Source organism: Bactrocera tryoni, chromosome 5 (assembly GCF_016617805.1).
Source record: "Bactrocera tryoni isolate S06 chromosome 5, CSIRO_BtryS06_freeze2, whole genome shotgun sequence".
In the NCBI taxonomy this organism is placed as follows: domain Eukaryota; kingdom Metazoa; phylum Arthropoda; class Insecta; order Diptera; family Tephritidae; genus Bactrocera; species Bactrocera tryoni.
In genome coordinates, this window is record NC_052503.1 from 70827306 (window position 1) to 70853138 (window position 25833).

At 35.5% G+C, this 25833-nt stretch overlaps 1 protein-coding gene across 7 annotated transcripts in view; it reads right to left on the reverse strand.

Moving 5' to 3' along the window:
• Positions 1-25833, reverse strand: part of LOC120776614 (CUGBP Elav-like family member 4) — a 975983-nt gene that overhangs the window by 117261 nt on the left and 832889 nt on the right. For all 7 annotated transcript variants that reach the window (XM_040107404.1, XM_040107406.1, XM_040107405.1 and 4 more), the window contains one exon: positions 21829-21908. In XM_040107404.1, the coding sequence (XP_039963338.1) occupies positions 21829-21908 (80 nt within the window). The remainder of the gene's footprint in view (positions 1-21828; positions 21909-25833) is intronic.

A 25833-nucleotide genomic window follows, 5' to 3' on the forward strand; every position in this document is an offset into this window, starting at 1 on the left:
ATTTTACGGCGAATTTTGCTTGAGAAAAAGGACTAAAGTGTTGCACAGCAAAGGTTGATACTGAAGAGCAGCATGGATGTGTGGTGAAATGTCACATTAGCGTGCAACAACAAAAACGTTGTGCACTTCAAATTGACAATAACAGCTTTTTATGTATGGTTTGCTCTGTGTGGGTGTGTGTTTGTTGCGCTTTGTTTTTCCATGTTGATAAAAAGTTTGCAGCACTTTCTTGCTGCTACTAAAAAAGTTGCAACAATACATTTGGGATGTGGCAGCACTAAAAGCGCAGCTACTTGCGTTTATGCTTCGTCTTACGCTATTTTTCTAACAAATGCAAAAACAAAAAAGCCGAAAAAAATCTTTAAGCTTTGTTTTTGAGACAAACAAAATTTTTTGTAGCATAGTTTAAGGCTAAATGGACAAAGTCGCATAGTTTGCTTTTAGTGCAGTCAAGTTGTTGGCTAAGACACTATTTTAGGTAAAAACTATTTAGTGCGCCAAGATTGGAGGTTTGTGTAGCAAATGCGCGCTGTTAAATGCTCAGTGTGCGGCACTTGGCGTTTGCAAGTGACGATACTCGTATATGCACGCATATGTCTGGTATTATATTTTTTGTATTATTTTATTTTTTATTTGGCACTGTTTGGCGCTAAGCATGCTCCCTTTGGCGTCAGAGATTTTTTTTATGCCTTTTCGGTGTCATAAAAAGGTGAAACGCCTGAAAATAGGCACTTAGTTTTATTTTTATTAGGCGCTTGCTCGAAGGTGTAAATGGCAAAGAAAGCGATACGTTTAGCACGTGAGGTGTGAATTTAATTTCGGTGAAAACGTGCACGTTTAAATTAAAAATGAAATTTGAAGTTAAAAGCAAATTTATAAAATAAAATTGTTTAAAAACATTTGTTCTGATAAAATAATATAAGACAACATATTTTAAAAAATTATTTATGTAAATTAAGGTTTAGTAAAATATTTAGAGAATTTTGAGAAGATTTTGTCATGAAAAAAATTAAAAAAAAGTAAAAATGCGCCTGCAGATAGGCAAAATTTTTTTCATGATAGCTTGGTTATAAACCGTGTTATGGTAAAATATTTGGATTATTTAATAACGATTTTGTGGTGATAAAATTAAAATATGTAACTTTATCGTAAAAATTTCTGTGAAAAGAAAATTAAGGAGTAACTGTATTTTTTTTACAAATTTCAAATTTTCCGCTTTTTCGCAACTCATATATATTTTGAATTTACTAAATATTTAATTATTTAAGCTATTATACGAGTATATACAAATTTAGGTAAAATCAGGGGCGCGCCTGTGGCTGGGCTACATTTTTTGTAAATTTTCATTACAGCTGGCTTTAGACCGTAAAAGTTGAAAAAATCGTGTCAGTTTTATGTGTATTTTAAAGTATAAGCAATTACTTAATACGCGCCTGCGGATAGGCTACACTTTTTTATATATTTTCATTAAAGCTTGCCTTTAGATCAGCAAAAGTTGAAAACTTTGAGTCAGTTTTAAGTGTATTTAAGAGTGTAAGCAAATATTAGTAAATATTTTAAAGAAATCCGGTCAGCAAGCACATAAATAAAGCAAGTTTGTTGTCACTTCACGCATTCGTATGTAAATTGATACAGTGTTGTACTGCTGCGACATGTGTACTAATAATGTTGCATTGGCGTTGATGCAGACTTTTATTGCCTGTGCTTTACGCACTTTAACATTTTCGAGACTTTTTCGCTTGCGTTACGCCCAGCTCTTGCAGTCTTACATATGCATATAGAAATACATATATACTTCTTTTTTTTAGCGATTTTAATGATGTCAGCAAATGTAATAGCACTGTGCATGTGTTTCTTGCCTTGCAGAATTTTCTTTATATCCAACCTTAGCATTTTTACTTACTTATAGTGGAACTATAACTACTGCCACTATGCGAACTTTTACGACTAACTACACGCCATCATGTTGCAGTCATTTCATTTCTCACTTGTTTCACTCAGCAGCACCGGAAGTTTTCCACTTTTAACTGCAATGACTTTTTTATGAGTTTCAAGAACGAGCCAGTTACACAAACACACGCACACACACACAGAGGCGCAAGTTGAATTTCTCATTTCCTTAAAGTTCAAGCGTTTGGCGCATACTGTTTGCCTTGTTGCATGCACCGGCGTACTCGTCGTCGTCCACTATTCACTAAAAAATCTTGATAATTTATTTTTGCTTTGTTCTTGGCGCTATTTTTTATTTGTCCGTGTTGTTGTAGCGCTTTACATTTCCGCTTTTCCACTTGGATTTTTATGCGTTGCCATTTGAACATGCGTGCCATTTCGCTGGCCTTTTACGCGACGTGCCAACGCACACACACACACTGCCGCCCACTGCTGTGCAGTTTAGTGCGCCGCATTGCATTTGTCTTCCGGAAATGTGCGAATTGAGTCGTTCACATGCGCTTTCGTAGCTTTTACGGCGCTCTTGTATGCGTCTGTCATTTATAATGCAGTTTCGCGCAAAGTTTTATGATTTCTTTTGCTTTGTTTTTTGCCACATTTTTGCATTCATTTTGTTGTTTTTTTTCGCGAAAATTGTGTGTCCTTTTAGTTTTACGACTGCGCGCTGGTCGTAAAAAGTATGCGCTCATAGTCTGTGTTTAAAATGAACTTTACACTTACTTTGAATTACTGCTGGCGGAAATGGCCCTAAGGAATGTGATGTAAGGCACCTACTTTCGATAACTGCCGTACGCTATAAATATATACACATACATATGTATGAGTACGGCTTGTCGCATGCGATCAGATTTCCTTTGCTCATATATGCATTAATATAGCTTTCAAATGGTTTTTGAGTTAACTGCGGTTTATATGTTACTTTTTCCAAGAAAAAAGAGTTTAAAGAGCACTGCAAAAATGACTTGTATGTCTATTATTAATATTTATATATTAGGCAGCATTTTCATTAAAACATATCACTCTTTCACCGCACGACTTAAGTGAAGTCGGTGAGACAACTGAAAATATGAGCTTTGGAGTGCTTAAGCCACGATCTCGCAAACACGGAATAATCAAGCAGGATAAGATGTTTCAACCCGTATTCTTAAATACAGCTGCTGCTGCTGGCGTCTGGTAATATTCCCAACTTTACAGCGTGGACGTCGTTAAGACTGTGGGCTTTTAGAATTCCCACAACTAGGCAGCGGCAAAGCCTTACTGAGGGCAAATTGATCACTGGATCCTTTACGATCGATTGTGAACCAAAAGGATCAGACAGGGCAGTGCCGAGCCGTTTCTTTTCTTCTTAAAGCCGGGTCAGCGTATGTATGTTACCATAACACCCATACTAGTCTTATCATAAAGTGACTCGTTTCCAATGATAACGTTTTTTGGTATATCTTCACCAGCCCTGAACGCACGGTTACTGCACTCCCAAGCAGGAAATATACCGATATCTTAATGACAACAACATCGGCTTAAAAAGCACTGAAATAGTCAAGAAGTCCGCCCCTGAAGGTGATAAATATTTGCTGACTCTTCCAGCAACATTTCCGTCAAGCTTTGGCCTATACGTAAAGAAGCTCATTGCCTTTTTCATCCAACAGCTTATACGCACTCACAACTTCCTCGCCATTGGAAAAAGCCGTCTGAATTGGTTTTGGCGACTCCATGATCTTAAAGATCCGGTATAAAATCAAAGCATATGAGGATTTCCGAATGTTCAGACATGTCTGCGGTTAGAAAGCCACATTTTCTGAGTCTGTTAGCAGCTTTCGCGGCTACAAACCATCTGTGGGCAATATATGCAAAATGGCATTAAGTGCCATGTTTAGAGTGAATCCACCTGCCAATGAGGCACTGCACCACACAAGGATCCCACAGCACAGAATACGCTTTACAATGGTGTCAGAGAACAAGAAGACTAGTTTCCCACCTTTTTCCAATGAGTTCTCTACAGCAGATCCTCTACAGCAGTACAAGGCAATCAATACCTGCTGTGCTCTCTTTTCGATATTATGCTTCCTTGAGAGCTTGCTAATTAGGACGACACCCAGCTAACTACTCAGTGTATCAGCAGGCGGATGCTTTCCATCCGTTTTCTATTCTAAAAAGTACTTTTATAACTTGGAAGTTCTTTAGAACGGTTAGATAGCTTGAGAAATGCGAGTTTTTATAGAAATGTAGCAGTAGATACTGACATCGCAGTAAGCTTTATGTGACCTCTGAATTCTATCTAATATCTAAAATACTTCTAGGTCTTACTTTTATATATCACCTTTATGGGTTTTTGTTACTGGATTCCTCAACCAACCAGTGATGATATAAAGTTGAACTGAGATATTTCAAATAACTTTACTAAATGGTTATTTTATAAGAGAATTTGTTGAAGCTCTAACTTACAACACTATCAATATTATATATAAAATCTTATACTCTATGTATGTATATAACCAAATATCACTTGCTCTGGAATTATTCATTAATAAACACATTTTCTCTATCTTTTCAGGTAAGTTTCCATAATTTCTGCTATTGTAAGTAAAAATTATATGCATATATACATATATACATTTACAAATATAGACAATTTTTTTAATGAACCTTAAACACTCACTGCATATTTAATGACAATTAAAGTCTTACAAATATTCAGTGAAGGCTCAGGGTTTGCCAAACAATTTTCTAATTCGTCGATGAGTAGATACTCTATTCTACTTAACTGTGTCTTTGATATATTTTCGTTGATGTTCTGGTATTAAACTCCTCCCAAAAGCTTCGAGTTTTAGTTAGAAATGAACTTTAAATTCAAACGCCCAAAGCAACGCTTGACGCTGCTTACTATAGCATACATTAAAGCACATAAAAATTATGCAAGAAATCACATTTAAAAAGCTTTAAAGTAAAAAGAAAGTGTAAGTGAAAAGCCAATAACATGATTTAGTAGACGGGTATATGTCTAATCCAATTTTTAATTAAATAGGCCCACTTTCAATAAAGCTTCAAATTCGAGCCCTTGCAAAATCAAACCCACAAGCCTATTTGTCTTAATACTTCACGTCTCAATATTTCTTAAATGCATTTAGCACATACTTTTGCATTTCCCAGCAAGCATTACACATATTTGCCGCCAAAGCTTGCGTTACCATCTATTCTTCAGCCAATACGTATATTAAGCTAATCTCAGGCAAATAAATCACTTTAATTTCCAGCAGTAAATGTTGATTTGTGTTGATTTTTATGGTTGGGAAAAGCAATTCAGGGCGAAGCCACAGGCGCGATTTATAAAAGCACCAACACACTAGCATATGTATGCGCGCGCCTAAAGCTTTGCAAGCTGGTATGGCATATCAATGGTAAAGCATACAAACAACGCATGCTGTGTGTGCCGCCACGTATGCAGTTGTATTAGTGGCAGACTGGCTGTTGAAACAGCGAAATGAATTACTTTAACCAGCCAAAAACCAATTCCTCACGAGACGTGACTGCAATTCCAATCACGTTGCTTTTACGAATTGCTCTAGCATACACCGAAGCGCACACATTTTAGCTGCTTCCCGTTGGTAGGTGTGTGAATGCCGATGTTGTATGTGACGTGGTGTTTGCTTTTTCTACCTGCAAATGCGACGCCATACCTTTACACCTTTCAGCATTGTAGTCAACATAATTATCATTGCCAATACCACTACACCGTTTTCGGTTGTATTGTCGTGTATGGGTGTGCGCATGAATGGCGCCCGGCATCATTATTGACGTCGTCACGTGCAGCACCTTTAACTTGCCAGGTAGATTGGCATTTGCTGCCTGAATATCATTTGCTATCATCATTATTATTTTTATTACACTTTCTTGAGAGCTTCCTGTGCAGATACACACGCACACATGCTTGCTGCTGCTGGATTTAGCGCCTAAAAGCCGGCAATGCACGTTATTATTGTAGCTGATTGTGTCATGATGACGTTGTTGAAGTTAGCTAAAGGTGCTGTTGTTGCTGCTACTTCTATGTGTGTGTGTGTGGCTGTTTGTTGAAAATTCGTGCCAATTTCACTGTCAAGGTATTACGAAAATTAGTTTACCAGATTCAAGATTAGAAAACGAAAATTGCACATGGCATTTTATTTGAAATCAGACCATGAGGAAAATTGAAATTGATGGTTGTGTCTCGTGTGCATTTTTCGCCGGCACACGGAGTGTAGTGAACGCGCGCAGTTGGGTGAATGAACGCATGAATGAGCTTCGCAGGCAAACTGTCAAATTGTATGCATTAAAGTGTTGGCATGGAGGTGTGCTAACTTGAAGCATATGTTGGAGAAATCGTTTGCAGACTGCGATTGATTTTTGAAGCATGAAGATGCGCATTTTTCATGTATAAGTATACAAGACGTGTGGAAAGCAAACAATATATTAGTTTATACTGCATACTTTAAGGCGTCAGCGTTGAAGTTAGTAGTTTGCATGAATTTTAAAGCGTTAAAAATTAAATATTATTATATAACTGTCAATTTTAAAGCGATTCACAATTATGTAAGCTTTAAAAACTGTTGAAACAACAACAGCGCAACAGTTTCATGCAAGCGATTTAATAAAAATGAACTTCACTGCTTGTTTCAGCGATCCGCCTGCCTAATAACCATAATAACACAGAAAAATGCCGTCCTACGTTACGGCGCCTAAAAGCGTGTTGTAAGCGCGTATGTGTTGCATATTTTGTTTAAAACAGCATTGCGCTAACGGCTCACAGATTTCACTTCACTTCATTATGCAACCAAAATAATGCCAAACATATGTTCAGTTACCCATGCACAGCACACAAAAGTGTGGGGTGTGTATGACGACTGACAGCGCGTCCGTAAGTATACGCGTATACGCGCATAGGTATAACAACAAAGCATTGCTGCGAACCAACGAAGTGTATGAAAAAATTTAAATTTCAAATTAATTTCAGTTTGCTCTGCCGCTGTTGCTGTTATGCTTGCCTGAATTTCGTGTAAAAATATGCGAATAAAAAAATCTAAAATGAGCTGTAGGCGCTTTTGGTGGGGGAGTCGAATTTGTTGCTGTGCAAACGCGCGTCGGTGGCACATGTGCGCTTCAAAAATGATTCAATCTGACGGCCAAGCGCTGTGCCGCCCTAAAAACGAGAGTGCAAATCGCAGCACACATACTTTTTGGGTGGCTGAAAATGTAGTGTGAGCGATTGCCAAGGTATAAGGAAAGAGAAATAAGTGAAATTAAAGTTCCTACATATTCGCACAGGGCAAATCTTAAGAGCAGCTGTATTTAAACAACACTGCAGTAAGCAAATGAAAAAAGTAAAAGTATTGGCACACAGAAAGTTTAAGCAAGTCGTTGCTTCCAAGTTTTAAAAGATATTAGTCTACACAGCTCCGGTTACAAGTGCTCTTTATATCTGTTTATAAATATAATGTTTGGCTATTTTTTCACAGTAGTAGATTAAGGAAATTTGTTTTGTGAATAAAAATATGTGTAAAAGAATAGCTTTATAAAAGTGAGAACAGTTTTCTTCTGTACGAATCCAATTTTTAACAAATGGTTTGGTTAAGGTTCACTAGGAAGACTTTTCAGCCAAAATTGTAACTTTATAATAAAAATGGGAACTGTCATTTCTTACTAGACTTTTAGTTAATTTTTTAAGATAATTTTTATTAAAAAATGGGTTACTATTATTTTTCGCACTTTGAAAATCTGAACTATATGTGTGGGAACAGTTTTATAAAAAATGGGAACAGTTTTCTTCTGTACAAGTACAATATTTTAATAAATTATTAGAGGACATTTCAGTCGAAATTGTAATTTTACAATGAAACTTAGAACTATTTTTTCTTACTGGGAAGACTTTTTAGTTAAAATTATTATTTTATAAAGAAATTTTTATCCGAAATTAATCGCTATTATTTTTCTCACTTCAAAACTAAAATGTATGTATAGGTACAATTTTATTTGGTACAAAATTGCAATATTTTAACAATTTCTTTAATTAAGGCGCACTAAAAGGACTTCTCATCCACAGTTTCAACTATTTAATTAAGCATCTATTCAAGATAGAAGAAACATACTTTTCTTGATTTGAAAAGCCAAGAAATATGTATGGGAACAGTTTTATGAAAAATGAGAACAGTTTTTTCAGTCTAGAAATGCAATAATTTCTTAACTTATTTGATTTGGGTACAACAGAAGCACATTTCAGCAATGACACAATTTTGAGAACATTTTTATAATAAATGAGAACAGCTTTTTCGGTTTAAAATTGCAACAATTTACGAATTTAATTACTTTGGGCCCTCCAAAAGTACTACCTTCCAGAGATAAATAAATTCTGAGAACAGTTTTTTAGCTGGCCACAAAGCAAAGTATAGTTTAGAGAAGTCAGCAGAAATATAATTAGTAATAAAAGCCACACCAGAAATGAAATAATAGTAACAAAGCAGACATTTTGTATCTAAACTCTAAATATTTAAGTCTACGAATATTTTTTAATAAACTACAAAATATATATGAAAAAGTTGGCAAATATTGATAACATTTCATAAAAACTGATAAAATGTATAATCGAAATAGAAAAGAAACTTTCAGCTTTTTTAGATGATTACACAACTCCTTTTTTCTCCCAAAGCATCACTTCAGCAAAGTTGAACGCTTGCTCATATATAGAAAAATGTACAATCAATAATTTTGAACATTCATATACAAATACACCATAAATTTATGTGTCTCAGATGTGTGAGTTATTTGCGCACAATAAAATTGAACTGTTCCCAACTAAGCTACTCGACGAGCGCATGAATACACCATTAGCAGAAGAAGCGAGTATTCACACCTACACATATACGCGGTTATCGCAAAGGAAGCTGCATTTATGGCAATGACAACAATCAGGCGACAAGTGTGAATAAAAGACGAAAACAACAAAAGCGCTTCCTACAATAGAGAAAAATGAAAGCAACAGAAGTAGTGTAGAGATTTTCCAGGACACCTCACTTCCAATCCACTCACACACACACACACACACACACACACACGCGTATGTTTGTAGCTCATAAGCAATTTCGTGCGCTTAGATGTGCCAGCATAGATTTACCGAAAAGCAAAATACAATCACCGACACCATCAACGCGCTATTGTGTGCACCTGGTGCCAGAACGTAGGCAACAACAGCAAACAAAGCGCAATAATACGAGTGAAGAAGCGCGAGTAGAAGGGTTTGCGGCGAAGTTTGTGTAGAAGACTTCACAAGTATTTTGCTGATGACAAATATGGGAGGCGCATTAAGTGTGGGAGTGGGTGTGTGTCAGTCAGTATGTGCTTCAGGCGCGAAGTTGTGTATTCCACACAGCTTGCACAGCAATAATAAAAGCCAGCGGAGGCAACAACAACGCAGATAGCAGCTAAATAATAAAAGTCAACAAATACAGACAATGGCATAAATTAAACTAGAAAAGCAAGTGAAGCTGTGTATGCGCGCGTTTAAGAAGACTGCGTGGAGGGCGTATGTGGTCGCTTTCCTTTTTTGTTGTTGAATTTTAATTCTCTTGCTTCTGGGAAACAGTCTTCAGGTGTTCTTTAGTGTACACATATAAATATACTTATATCAGCAATTTGGTTTGTATTTATAAGACAACGCTTGTGTTGATTACTTGTCACAGCTGGCGCTTTTTGAAGAATCGCTTTAACATAAACACGCAGCTCAGTCGCTCGGAAATCATTCAAATTCGTTGCCAAAGCTGATGAACAGGTTTATTTGTTTATGGTTGGCATAAATTTGAGGTAGCTGATAATATGTGCAAGCTAAAATACATGAAATAAGAGCAGGAAATAGAGAAACTTTCGATCAAGCTGTTACCTGATTGGCAGAAACAACAAGTGAAAACTTTGCTAACAGTTTGAGAGTTGTTAAAGAATTAAGCTAAATATGGAACTTTGAAGATCTTTTAGCGCGGCAGAAATAGTTAGAGAGTGGAAACAATTTTGTAAATATGGGAATAGTTATATTTTCTATATCAAATAGCAAAAAATTGTTCGAATTAAAGTTTTAGAAGATTCTGAAGGAGAGCGTAAAATTTATTAGATTATGAAAATTTTTGTTAAGTTGAGAACAGTTTTATTTTCTATATTAGTCGCCAATGGAGTGCTAAAATTAACTCAAATTGTTGCTTCAGAGATGTTTGAGGGCTAAAAATAATATTTAAAGTGGGTACAGTTTTGAAAATATAGGAACAGTTTTATTTTATATATTAAATTCTGTTGGGATGCCAAAAAATCGTTAGAAAGACTGTTTTAGACAGTATGGGATGGGGAATACTTTTATTTTCTATATAAGTTGCCACTGCAATGTCAAAAGTAGTGCGAATTAAGGTTGTAGAGATTTTTGTAGAGAGGCAAGAATAATATTTAGAGTGGATACAGTTTTTTAAATAAAGGAACAGTTTTATTATGTATGAGAAATTTTGTTGGAATGACTAAAAATTGTTAGAATATATGCTTTAGAAGAAATTGAAGGCGAAGATGGGAATTTGTATAGTGGGAATACTTTTAGTAACTTGGAAAGCGTTTTATTTTCTGCATTAGCTGCCGTTGCAATACCGAAATTAGTTCCAATTAAGGCTACAGAGATTTTTTACAACTAATATTTAAAATGGGTACAGTTTTGTAAACATAGGAACAGTTTTATTTTATGTGTGAAATGCTGGCGGGATGCCGAAAAGCTGTTTGATTTACTTGAATGTACAAAACATATATTTCAAAGTGGGAATAGGTTTTTTTGGCCTTATTGGCTATAAATTGTATAGAATTTCAGTAACAGAAAGATGTTATAACATACATATAATAATTTTTAAGTTTTTCAGTGCATTGAGCTTAACAATTTCCCTTTCCTTAGTTTCTCTAATTTTCACTTAAATGCTCATCCAGTTGGTTCGCTTTGATCCACGTATCTGAGGTACACTTTACCTGCCCCCAAAGTCTTAACTCCGACAGCTTTCGTACTTTACCATTTTTCGTGGCATAGTCGGAGACGTGCAATTAATAAAACAAAGCGAAAGCAAAAATTAAAACATTTTTTACACAGCGCAAAGAAATCATTTTAACGCTGCTCATAAATATAAGCAACGCGCGTTAATGTATAACGGCAGAAATGAGAAATTAAAAAATTGTAACAACATAATTTTAAAGACTTTGTAGCGCGCCGTTGCCGCGGTGTGCAGCAAAAATAGCGCTTAGCGGAACAACATGCGTCTGTCAAGTGTTGCCATGAAATGCCAGTGAGCCACACCCATTTATAGCTGAAAGCAAACACGGCACAAATACCTTGAAATGCTAGATATTTCATAAAAATTCTGTGCTCGCCATGTGCGCCGCGCCCCAGCGTAGCGGCCATGCAATATCAACACTGCGCTTTGGCCCGCCACGACCTGTCGCCGTTAAGGGCAAAAACTTGCAAACTGAGCAGGTACTTCATGCAAGTGCCCGCCTCCCGCGCACAAGTTTTTTATGGCATTACATCTAGTGGTAACAGCGCTAGGCGTGTTTGTATGTATATCGGCTGCGCTAGGAGGCTTAGTGTGTGCATGTGTGTGTGGCGGCGGCAGCAGCACTAATTACCTGCGAGTGTTGCACGCTCACTGCCGATGCTTTGTTCTTTGTGTTGGCTGTTTTTTCTTGCATATTTTTGCTCGCCTGCTTTCAGGCGCATCAGCCCAAGCGGCAGCAACGACGCTTTTCTCATTATGGCTTAACAGTTAGTTTTTTGCTCAACCAGCATTTTGTTTTTGTTGTTTTTTTTCACAACAGCAACTCATGTAGCACAAGTATACCTGCTGTTACTTGAAACTTCCTTCCGTTACGTGCAACGCACGCACACACACTGCTTGCTTTTCTGTTAGCCTATATTTGGGCGCGTTACGGCGCGGCAGCGGCAATTTCGCCATTAAAATGTTTAATTTTCTACGTTCGCTCTCGCGTAATGACGCACAACGCGGTAGGTGGTAATGAATGAGCGGTGCTCGGGTTACCAAAGCACCAACGAAGGGGCAATTTAAAAAGAAAATGGCGAAAAAAAGCTGCAAGCAGAAAAAAGTGCTTATAGCAAAATAAAAGTGCTCACAGCGCTGGCGATTGAGTTACTTTAAAGCAAAAAGAAACACAAAAAAATGGCATGGAAATTAAAGTGTGGCTATTAGTCGCTTGTAGTCGAGGTAACTGCGCTGTCGCCGTCGCCGTGCTGCATAGCTCATCTCGGAAAATTACCCAGGTGAAAAATTGCAGCTGTCGTATATAGTAAGCGCTACAACAACAACAAAAACATCTTTGAAATGCTCTGAAACATAAATTAGTTAGATGAGTAGGGCGGCATTGCGGAAGGTGGGGAGAGCGGTTGCTAAGAAATTATTTTGTAGAAGAGCGGCAGGCATGAAACTGGTTGGGAAAGATATGAGCGGCTAATAAGCTGCATGCCTGATAGCTTTAAAATTACAAATCGCAGGCATTTGATTATATATGGGTTCAGTTATATTATTGAGAATAAGCTATGTACTTTTATATGACGTAAAATGAGTTGTTACGCCTTAAAGTAGGCAACACACACAGACTTAAGTAAAATGACTTAAAAATACAAACCCAAAATACCTGCTGGTGGATGTTATTAAGAATAATCAGTGTTCTTATATCGGATGTAAAATGAGCTGTTACGCCTTAAAGCAGGCAACACAAAGAGAACTGTGCTTATAAAGCCTTAGAAACTAGTTAGAATCACTTTTATGCTATAAATTTTTCGTTTTTAGGCGACATTTTTGTTTGAAACAGTTCTTCAATTTAAAAACTGTTACATACCTTTAGGCTGCTTGGTCAGAAGCTTATATACATAACCCTTTAAACATCTTAAATAGCTTAAAAGCCGCAGGCAATCACTTGCTACTAATCATAAAGTGATTTTATTTCCGATTTTCATCTATTTTGGTTTTTTATGCTGCCTTTATCGAGCCTAAAGTTATGTAACAATAAGTTTCTATAATACTTTTCCACGGCTTATTGTAACTATAGTTACAACGCCTTGGAAACCAACTAAAAACGTTTTCATATAAACCTTATAATTGCTGAATAATGTTAAAATTGCTGCACAATTTTAGGCTGCTTGAACAGAAACTTTTATAAATCACTCCTTAAACATTTTAAATAGCTTTAGTGCAGCAAGCAATCACTTTATTCTAATTATAGCATGATTTTATTTGCGTTTATTTTAATATATTTAAATTTTAAATGTTCTGAACGAGCCTAAAGCTATGCAACACTATTTTTTTATGATGTTTTCCCTCAACGCATTTTATTTTGTATTCAATAATTTTTTTTGTAAGCTATTTAGGATAGGAAAAACCATACTTAAGCCGCTTAAATACATTTCTTCACACCCACTGAAGATTCAAAGGCCTGAACTCAAATGCGTTGGTGTGGAAGGGCGACTTAAGGGACGGCCCAACAGCGACAAAGTAAAAGACTAAGCCAACGCCACTCATTAAAAAGGAATTTACTAGCACTTTTTTGTGTAAACAGAAAATACACACACAAGTAGAGGGAGAATACGTGTGGAAATGGGAATTAGTATATACATACTACATACAAACACGTTTGTATATATACACGGCGTTGAGTTGGAGTATTAACGGCAGTAGGTACTAGCTGCTACATACTCTTACTTATATGGCATGGTGTGAGTACAGCTTAAGCCACACTTTTTTGCTTGCGGTTGGAGTTGAGTTGCTGCTTTGTTTTCATATTGAGGTGTTTCTGTATTGCCGCTTGTTGTTGTGTTGTGTATGGGTGGGGTTAGCGCAAACGTGGTTTGTATATGATGGGATGGTAGTTGCTTGTTTGAAGATTTTTATATAAAATTTGCTGTTAATCTCTTAGCACTCAACATGTTATAATTCTCGGCGGGTTTTACGACTGTCGAGCGCGCAAGCTTGGCTAGCTGTAGCGTATAACAGCAAACGGCGCTGCTGAATTTGCATGAGGTGTTAGATGCGGTAGATAGTCGCGCCATGTACGGTCAGCAGAATTCGCGTTTGGTCATGGGTAAACAAGTTTACAAGCGAAAAAAGGCGAAGAGAAGCTAAGGATTAGAAAGGTGGGCCAGGTGAAGCTGGTTAGTGCCGGTGTTTTGCAGCTTTCAGGAGTAAAATAAACATGTTACGCTGGACAATGCCATGAACCACTGGCAAGAGCGCTGTGTTTTTATTTATGTTTCAATTTTAGATTCAACGCTACTGCCTGATTGTTGTTTTTTTAACATAGTAAACATTGATTTTGTATTCACTTATGAGTCTCTGCGCTGGCTAAGAGGGTGCATAGAAAAAGACATTAAAAAATATATTAAAAAATACATTAAAAAACAACCTTCAAAAATGCAGAAAAAACAGCCAAAAATTGAAAAACCCACCATAAGCCTAAATGTATGCTAAAAAAAACACATGCAACCTCCGCACATTAGAAAAGCGGCACTGAAAGCCGCGCTGCACGTTTTTAAGCTGTAAATGAATTTATTCGCGTCCAACTTTCGGCTGTTGATCTTTGTGCTTATTATTGTTTTTGCTTTATTTACATTTTGTTTGTGTCCGAAATTTTTTCTTTTTTTTCGCTGCTTGTTTGCGCGTTCGCGCTTGCTACGTGCAGCTGGGTGTTTTTAATTAAGATGCAAAAGCTGCAAAAAAAATTCAAGTGTATACTTTTAGGCGGTTTTTCGTGTATGGTGGACCACGACGCACACTGACACACATTACAAATAAATCCAAGATAAATTGTTATTCACAATTAAAGGTGCGCTTGGTTGATGGTTGTTTTTTGTTTGTTTTAATTTTTTATGTGTTGTAACAAATTAAATATTATTCATTGCATACTTTCGGGGTGTTGGTTGAGTATGATAATAATACATACTTTTTAATTATAGTGTGATATGAATGAAATATTGTTTTGATTTATTTCGCTTGTGGTTTTGAGCGCAATTTCGAACTGTCTGCATACTTTGAGGGGCTTTGCCAGCAAGCAGATTAAAGTTGGTTAAATTTAAATTTAATGGCGCAATTTACAAAGTTTATGAGTTTATGCTTTCTCATATCACAATGGGCCTTCTGAAAGCTTGAATGCTATGTCAGACGACCATTCCATCCTTACCTTATGTTTTGTTGTTACAAAAAACGGAGCTTGCTAATTTTATGCTTTAAGAAATTTTCCTTTTTTATGATTTTTCTGATATTCTATGTTATATTAAAACGAAATTGGGCATTTTGGAAGTTTTGCATACTTTTAGGATACAATTTCAATTTAATTTAAAAAAGGGTGGTTGTACCTTTACAGAAACGAGTTATAAATGTGTGAATATCGGCTTAGGTATATAAATTTTTGTATAAAATTTGTCATACTCATATTTGTATTGAAACCCGCTTAATTTTCGAAGCCATTGCATACTTTTAGGCTTCCATTCCTTAACAGCCTTTTTATTATTAATATTCTAATGGTATAAATTTTGGTAAGCATTTTTCACACTCATAATACAAATATGAGCGTCTTAATTTTCGAAACCATTGCATAGTTTTAGGCTTCCATACCCTGAGACCCATTTCTATACTAAAATTCGAATGTTAATTTTGCTTTAATCTTTAAATTCCATTAGTTTCCCCATTTTCCTCCAGATAACAATTAAAACATTCGTGTCACCTCTCACATGTAAACCACAATCCCTCCGTCTTCTCTCTACACTACCCACTTTGCGCTGCGCGACTTAATGCCAATCATGTTGCCATTCACCGAAACGACTTTGCTCTCATTCAACGTTTTAATTAGTAACATTTGTCACTTTCACACGTTCATTGCACTTCATACGAAATAGCTCGAGGCGAGCTACTCGGCTGTGTACAAGCACGTTCGTGGGTGCTATGGCGCAGTATGCTGGCAACACAAAAATCATTCAAGCGTTGAGGAGCGTATCAGCAACTGGCATCACAGTTCCGACAGAAAAATTTCGAGCGCCGACATAGGGTAACCACTAAAGCCTTTCTCTTTGGTGGTGGTGGGGCACGCTATCAGCAGCACAAAAATGTTCATTGCCGTCGTCGCCGTTGTCGTTTGCTTAATTCGTAGGACTCAAAATAACTTGCAGAAGCGCAATATATGTATACACACACTCTTCATTGTATAGCAAAAGGGTGAAATATGTGTTGTTGGTGTAACAAATGAATGGCAGTTGCCGAACGCGTGGGTGTGGAGAGTTTATAAAGTTAGATGGCTTTGAATGTACGGGTCTCATGCAACGTGCACACGACCATACAATGCCGCATAACTACAAATTAAGTAATTAAAAAGCTGATAAGCAAATGAAAGGAAGTATATGTAATCCTTTATCAAAACACTGGGGTTTTAAAGTTATTTGGCGCACAAAAAAAATGTTGGGTTACAGTATGAGCCGCTTCGGAGAGAAACATTTTAAGATGTGGAGCACCTTCAACACTTACTAAAAATTGTTTAAAGAGTTTTAATAAAAGCAGTGTACATTCCTTGCCACGTAGTTCCTATATAGCCTTAAGGTATGCTATAACTTTTTAGTGCGGAATAGAGTATCAGCGTTGCGAAAATGCGAAAGTTGTTAGTTGAAAAAGTGGAAAGTTAGCTTCTAAATCGAAAAAGAAATTTGTTTATCTAACCGTTGAAAGCGTAGGAGATACCATTTTTTGTATTTACATGCATACTTTTAGGCGCTTGCTTATATTATATGTATTATTTGTGTTTTTGAAATATTGCTATTTACTTATTTCACAACACTTTCCTCAAATTGTTAGCTTTGCGCACATTTTGCGTTAGATGCTGCTTATCTATTTTATCACTTTTCAGGGCTATATCCATTTCAGTGCGCTTCGCCTGCTATAGTTTTCAATTTCGCCTAAAAATGCTTTTTCCATTTAACCATTTTTTTGTTTTCCTGACCAACTTTTTAAATTTCACCAACGCACAGCTCTCCTATTATTATCTATTTGTGTACTTATTCGAGTTCTTTTAACTCTTTCATGTCGTTTATTTGTTACTCGAATGGATATGCCTAAGGCGGTTGCGCTCACCACTTCTACGCTGTAACGCATTTTCAGCGCTGCTTTGTTTCCATTTCACTGCCTTTTTCGCATTTGATTTCTTCGCAACAAATTTGTTTTGCCTTCGGTCTCTTAAGTGGCATATCTAAGTTTCTTTTCTTCTGCGCTGTTGTTTATGTATGTAGCCTGCCATTTTTTGTTGTAATTTTCTATTTAAACTTTTTTTCAAATGTTTTTGATTACATTCCACTTTTCTTGCGTTGCACAGATTTCGTTGATGATGGGTTCACTTCCGCTTATTTCCGGTTTATTTTAGAATATTGCTTGAGGAGCCGTTGGGTTTTTTGGTTGGCGGTGGCACATAGTGTTTTTTCTTTTATTTTTATGGCACTTTTTTTGTTGACTTTTAATATACGAATAGAATGCTTTTAGGCATTGAAGTGATGTAAAAAGGATGAAATTGTCAATACTTCAGTTTGGTATAAAAAAAGATTGTACATATGTATATGTTATGTAAACATAAAATAGAAACGTATGAAAACTTCATGATGTTAAGCATAAATAAAAGTAATATTTTTTATGTTTAAGAGCCGATCCTTGCTGAGAACTGCCTCAAGTTATGTTAAGTTAAGCTTAAATTAAGTTAGAATATGTTAAGAGATGTGATATTAAGTACAGTTAGGTTAAAAACAATATTCTATACTTTTCAGAAATATTTTTAGGAGACGGCGCTCGCTGAATCGGGAATTGTTTTTATGAGCAATTGTGGTATTGCGTTAAGTAGTCTTATGTTAAGTTGAATTAAGTTTAATTAACTTAAGTTAAGTTAAGTTCAATTCAGTTAAGTTAAGTTTATGAACCATTGTGGCATTACCTTATGTATTTTTATGTTAAGTGAAGTTAGCTAAGTTAAGTTAAGTTAAGTTAAGTTAAGTTAAGTTAAGTTAAGTTAAGTTAAGTTAAGTTAAGTTAAGTTAAGTTAAGTTAAGTTAAGTTAGGTTAAGTTAGGTTAAGTTAAGTTAAGTTAAGTTAAGTTAGGTTAAGTTAGGTTAAGTTAAGTTAAGTGAAGTTGTGTTATATATATTTCTGCACAGCTTATCTGCTCAAGCTATACACATGCACCTTATCACCTGTTTTCATCTCATACAAAATTTCTCAAACTTTGAAATCTATCGTTTCCGTACAGGAAAGTTTAGGATTCATTGCAACGTTTATTTAACTTAAAAATCAAGCTTTTATTAGCTTTATTTCTGGATAACGCCTTGTAAAGAAGACAAGTTCCCACAATCATGACCTAATTTGTAAATTTCCGAGATATACTCCAAAACTTTAAAGTTTTTTCTCTATATCCATTTATATTTTCTCTCTATAAGTATAGTTGTCGCATAAATTCAGCACAACTGCAGTCTCCAAAGTGCTATACACTTAAACAAAAATAAATTTGTATATACAACCGAGTATTCTCACGCAATCTAAACAAGCTATGCGTGCATATAGGCGTTGCTGCACACACACACACATACGCAATAGCTATCAAAAAATGTACACCAAAATACCTGTCTAAATTGAATGCCGCGTCGATTTGATGTTGTCAAAAGAAGCAATTTACGTGCAAAATAACTCAAGTGTCATGCAAATTGCGTTTATTTTGGCAGCTGATATGGAAATTGGCGCGAAAAGAAAATAAAACGAAACGAAATAATAGAAAGAAAGCAAAGATAAAACTCAACGCCGACGACACATTAATGAACTGCACGGCAGAGCTGGCTGTGGTGAAGGCTTTTATTAGAAAAAAATTTAAAAGTTAGATGTGGTAAAATAAAAAAAAAATATAAAAAAATAATAAAAATAAAAATACAAAAAATAAAAACAAATTAAAATAAATATAAAAAAAAACAAAAAAAAAATTAAAAAGAAGCGCTTGAAAGAAATAAGTCCTGGCAAGTACTAGCGTTTGTTGGCAAAGCTGTTAAAAACTACACAACAGCACTGCCACAACCACCACATCCACCGCTATACGCTTTGTCTGGCACAATTTCGCGCTTTTGTTGTCAATTTCTGCTGTTAGCGGCAACATTGCCTTTACTAACATTTCGGCTGCGCTTGCTGTTGTTATACAAATCGTAGTCTCCGCGTCATATTTGTTGTTGCTGGCGGTAATTTTTGTTTTGCAAATTTCAATTTAATTTGGTTGTTTGCTTGTTTGCCGCACCGGCGCGCGCTTTCCCTCGTGCGCTATCTCTCACTCGCTCTCTTTCACCGTCATATACTACACTTTCATGCTCCTACTTTCCGTTTTCCAAACCTGGCAAATTCAAGTGCTCATTATGCCAACAGGCATTTCTACGAGCACTCGCTTATTTTGTAGATTTTGCAGCCTTTGTTGTTGTTATTGCGCTTGTTATAGCTGTTGTCATTGCTATTATTATTGTTCGTTGCGAAAAAAATTGTTACTTTTCCCAGGTCGCTTATTGAATTGCGCGTTGCGGTGGAAATCCTGTCCTCTTCACACTGCCGCGCGCTTCCTTTTCCGAATAGCGCCACTGCCTTGCGCACTCGTTCTCTTTCTATCCACTCACACCACGCTCTGCCGCACATAATGAGATGTGCAAGTAATTTGGCTTTCAATTTATTTTCGTTGTTTATTTTACAATGTTGCTGTTGCTGTTGTTTTTTTTTACTTATTTTCCTTTCAATGCCTCTTTTCTAATTTCGTTTTTTTTCGGTTTCTGCTTATACCTGTCGCTGCTGCTGTTGCTGTGTGGAATGTGGGCATGCTCGCTGGCGTTTAATTGTTGAAAAATTTGAAAATTGCTGTTTGTTATGCCGAAATTGATTTCTATTTGTTTGTCGGACTCAGTTGGTTAGTTGCCTGAAGTGTGCTTCAAACGAAGTGTACTAAACACACATATACACAAACACGCACACAAGCACACACTGCGCACAAGCGCCACTCTACACAAGGGAGGTACGCTGAATTATTCACTTTTAGGCGTGCTTGTGACTACTTGAAAGTAGCTCACAGCGGAAATTAAGGTTGACTCCATATAAATATATAAGTAAGTAAAAGTTTGGGCTTGTGTGTGTGTGTGTGCAAGTGACAGTTGTAATTAAATTCGTAATAGCGCTTTCATTGCCACTTTTGTAAATGTTCTCGTTGAAGTTTCTAGCGCCCCGCTATTCTTTGCTACCGCATTATTTGCTTTCGATTTTCAAGAGAAAATTGCTTAGAGTGAAGTGTTGTTGGTACGCAGGGGAACTGCATTTCACTTAAGGTGTTCGAAAATTGCGTTTGGCATAGATTTTGAAGTGTGTTTTATCGAAAAAAAACATAATTGGGCATTAGTTAATATTGTTACCCTGTTTGCTCTTATTGCAGCAATCTATTTTTTTGCTTCTTCTTAATGTTGTATGTTTGTAAATGATTATAGTCTTACAAAATGTTCTGAGTGAAGAAAGTGTGTTTTATGGATAAAGCATGAAAAGCTGGAGAAAAACTTTAAATTCGATTGCACTGGGGCTTTAATGTTCCTAACAACTAAAGAAGATTCATTACAAGAACTTGATTCTGGTCTGTTTTGTATGAAAGCTACATACATATATGATATGGTGGTCCGATCTAAACTATTTCTTCGAAGGTTATGTTTCTGTCTTATGTAATAACCCAAGCCAAATTTGATGAAGATTTCTTGTCAAATGAAACGTTTTCGTTACATGCACATGATTTCGATAGTTCAGTTTGTATGGCTATGTTCAAAATAACCACTTTTGCTACGAAATTCGAATTTTACATTTTTTGTAAATTTTCGAAAATTTTCATATTAAGGCCTTAAAGAAAGGTTCCGGGAAAAAATTTGTTTTTGTAATAACCAATTTGCTACGAAATCCAAAATTCTGATATTTTTTGTTAATTTTCGAAAATTCTCGAATTGAGGCCTTTAGTAAAAGAATTTTTTCTTTTATAAAAATAACCGCTTTGCCACGAAATCTGCAATTCAGAGTTTGGTTTCATATTTTCAAAAAATTTTCGTATTAAAACAATTTTTTCTAATAATAACAACTTTCTCATAATTACAAAATCCGAAATGTATGTAGATTTTTTTGTAATTTTTTTTTTTAATTTTTTGAGTTGAGGCTTTAAACAAAAGTTCTTGGAAATATTTTTTTTAGACAATTAATACGGCTCTGTAAACCGAATTTTTGATGTTTTGTATTTTTTGAAAAACTTCGAATTGGGATTTTATACAAAAGTTATGGGAAATCGTTTTTTCTTATGTAACCACTTTATGATAAAAGAAAAAATCGTAATCTACACATTTTTGTATATTTTTCGAAATTTTTCGAATTAAGACTTTGAACAAAAGTTCTGAGAATTTTTTTTTGAAATAACTAATTTAGCTATGTAAGCCGAATTTTTTGAATTTTCGATTTTTTGTATGTTTTCGAAAATTTTCGAATTTAAACTTTGAACAAAAGTTCTGGGAAGTATTTGTTCTTATGTAACCACATTTTGATATAAACAAAGATTCTGGAAAATATTTTTCCTCATGTTATCACTTTTATATAAAATTCGTAATTTAGATATTTTTCAATTTTTTTTTTTTGGAAAATTTTCGAATTGAGGCTTTAAACAAAATTCGTGGAAATGTTTTTTTCTTATATAACAATTTTCGTTACGAAGTCCGAAATTTAATTTTTTTTTGTATTTTTACTTAAATACAACAACAATATTGTAAAAAGTATGCTCACTCACCGGCATAGTTTGACTTCCGTGTAAATTGGTTATGGCGGACTGGGCCTCCTGTTGCGAACTAAATTTGACGAAAGCACAACCTGTAATACACAAAAAAAGTGACACAAATAAATTAGTCGCATTGTAATTGCTTGCAAGCCGTATATAAGTACTTTTTATGGCATAAATAGTTAATTGGAAAATGATAAATGCAGCGCACAAAATAAAATTTTAAAGTAATTAAACAAATTTTAAATGATGGTTTTCGAAGATACAAACTTTTTTCAAAATAAAATGAAATTTAAAGCAATCAAAGTGTGGCTGGTAGGCGCTGCGCAATCACACGTAACGCGCTATGAGCGGTAGGGTGAGAAGAAGGGTGGAGGAGAAGCGGTCAATTATGGTTTGGGTAATTAAAGCAGCAACGTTTTTGAACTATATTTCATTTTTATTGCCATATATTATTTCTTTTGTTTTTGTTTTCGTTTTTTTTTGTTCGCTTTAAGCTGCTGCACAATTTAAAATCAGCTTTCGCCGACAATTTCCACTTGTTGTTTTTGCATGTTGCTATGATTTAAAAATTTCACATCACGCGGTTACCTTTAAAAAATTACTTTTTTGCCACCATTCCGCGCTGCCGTCGCTGCCATCGCTAATTATTTTGTAATTTGCTGTCGAGCGTCCAGCGTAGAACAAGAAAAAAAATAAAATGAAAATAAAATATTACAGAAAAAAGCATTAAAAATAAATTTCACTGGTACGCGTAATGCTTTAATAACCGCACACGCGCGTGCATACATACACACATATGTATATATGTGCCAGCAAGCACGCATGTGTTTATATGGCTGTGTGCTTGCAACGCAGTCGCGCAGTTATTTGTGCGCGAACGTTTTGTGGTCGCAGCTTTATATTACATACTTATATACATACATATATACATGGGTGTACATGTAGGAAGGTATGCCTGCCAGTGCGCGTCGGAGGCCTTCATGCCGCATGCATGTGTGCAATTGGCAGTTGGCTTTGACGCTTTTCCATTTTAATTTCCAACGCAATAAAACCTTGGCGGTGACAACAGCAACAACAAATTACTACAACCACAGTGGCAACGGGCAACCACAATCATAAGTTGCATGTTGCTGCAGCTAATGATGTTGCCATGGCAGTGTGCGCTGGTTGTGTGTTGCAAGTGACATTGTTGCCGCGGAAACGCATTTGCCTTCAACCGCAAGCTGCTGCCACTACAACAACAGCAACAAAAGTAATAGCGCGGTTCAGCAGTTACCTGACAGTCAATTGCAGCAGCAACAGCAACAGCAACAGCAACAGCAAAAACAACGTTGCCAGTGCTGGCGAAGGCGTTCATCTGTGCGGTTCTGCGGTTCAGTGGCGCTCGTCTTCTCGCCTCCGCTTAACGCTTTCTTTGCCTACCATGTAGCGTTTGTGGTTTTGCGCAAAGTTGAGTTTGCTGTAAGCAGTCGGAAGCGGTGCAGTTGCCAGTTTGTGGGATCGAGGGGCTGGATGTGTGTGTACGTTAATGCAGGCTGCTCGTTGCACTCACTGGCAGGTGAAGCTCGTGTGGGGAGTTTTGGTGTTTTGGTGTTTTGGTGGCTAATGGGTAGTCATAAAGTGACTGAAGAGGCGCGAAAGGGCGGTTTCTTTTTAGGTTAATGAGTACTGAGGCGACGCAGCGGGTGTGAGTGGCATTATTTCATAATATGAGATATGCTTTCCTTTCTTTTCAGTTTCAGATTTTTTGGATTTGGTTTATTTGCTTCTACCTTTTCATGGAAGAAGATAAGTCATCCGTCTCTGAGATAGATGGAGCTTAACTTTGTACCGCTGTGATTCTTAAGTTCAAATTTATTTCTCTTACTGCCTTTTTCATTAATGGTCTTCTAAGGGATTCATATCTAATAACTTAGTAATGTGAAGCTAATAAGAAGTTAGTGGGTTTGTTATGCCTTTCATATGGTCACTATGTAAGAAAACTTTTCAGTAGTTTTCGAGCATTTAGCATGAATTCATGCTAGATTTCGTTAAGATATTTTGTCAAATATAAAAGTGGTCCATACAATGAGTTGACGTGAGTCAGTCAGTTTGTACGGCATCTATATGTTATAGCGATCTGATCTTAACCAGTTCTTCAGTACTTGCAGCAGTGCTAAAGAGAATAGTTCCTGCCAAATTTCTCGAAGATGTCTGGTCAAATGAAAAAGTTTTCCATACAAGGACTTGATTTGGATAGGTCAGTCAGTTTGTATGGCAGCTATATGCTAGAGTGCTTCGATTTTGGTGATTATGATAAATGAGCTGCTTCTTGGCGAAAAAAAGATGTTTATACAATTTCAAAACGCAATCCCAAAAATTAAGGAACTAGTTCGCCTATATATAGTTGAACAAGCGGACCGGACCTGCCAACTTGTCATTAACCAATATATAACCATTTTATAAACAAAAATAAGTATGATTTAATATGAGTGGTTTCTTTATATCGTTTTACCATCATAACCCATCATAGCGTTCACTTGTTTATTCACAAATGAGTTCACTAATACAACTTAACCTCACTTTTGATATCCAAATCACAACGGAAATATCAACATAACTATTGAGCAAGTAACAATGAATCGTAGAGATAAAATTTCACAAAAATAAAAGACAAAAGCAACAACAAAACAACAATAAAAATGTATGCACAAGCTATTCGCACAAAAAATATCCTTTAATTACTGTTTATATTAAGTTATTAAATAGATTAATCCGTCATGTTTTAATAAATTACTTTAAAAACTTTTTTGCTTGAAAAAACTAAAAAAAAAGTTTCTGCTTCAAATATTTGCACATTTTCCTTTATTACAATTAAGTTTTGCAAATGAAAAATTAATTATCTCCATATCAACGGGGCAAACATAATGAATGGCAAAAGTATTTTGTTGTTTAATTGTTAAACAACATCATCATTGTCAACTAAAGCATGAAAATATACAACAAAAAATAATTTGCAGTTTTAATATATTGAAATTAGTTTGCAAAAACTTTTCAACATGTATGCACAGCACATAATGCAGAAACAAAATTTTTAATTAATTAAATTAATTACGCAAATTTTGAACAAAAACATGTGTATATGTAGAAATATATAGAGAACTGCGATAAATAAGGTAAAATAGTAAAGCAAACAATGCTGGGCGTTATGAGTGCTATGTGCGTTTGGATGTGTGATAGGTTTTATTTTATATGACAAACGCTGGTGACTGTGAGCTGCTAGTTAGAAAAGTAGAGAAATATTTTGATTTTCTGGCAATTTTGATAAAATTTCATTTAATTTTCATTTAATTTTCATTTAATACATTTGTGATTTTAAAAAATCGACTTCTCTTGCAGATAAGATGAGATATATTTTAGAATATGCTCCAAAAAGTTATGTTTAAGTGGCAAATTGTTTGGGAGATATGGGCTTATTTGTAAAAATTTCCAAAACTTTACAGGCTTTTTTTCGAAATATTGATTTCATCCTCGGTGGAAAAAATTTCGCCAAATGCTCTGATCCGATCGACTTGTCCGTTATTAAAATTTTTGTCAGCTAATGATAGAATGTACCCTTCAGTTGGTTTAAAAAATCGAAATTTAAAACAAAAAATCAATTTTGAAAAGTCGAAATTTCTAACAAAAATGTTAACTTGGTCAATTTTTGTTAAAAATTTCAATTTTCAATAAAATAGAGGTAAAATTTTGATAAAAATTTAAATTTTTCAATAAAAAAGGTGTACATTTTTGTTAAGTTTTTTTGCAAATAAAAAAATGTCAAATATTGTTAATACTTTCGATTTTTTAAGCCACCTTAAAGGTATTGGAGTCAGAATAATCGACTTATTTTCGGGAAGCCGCCGTTTTGCCAAAAATTAAAACTTTGAATAGTCCTTCAATCATCACCTGTATACATCTAATGCAATAATAAACTTTTTGATTTTGGACTTGATGAAATTTTAAGCAAAAAAATTAATGCTTAGAGCCAGATAC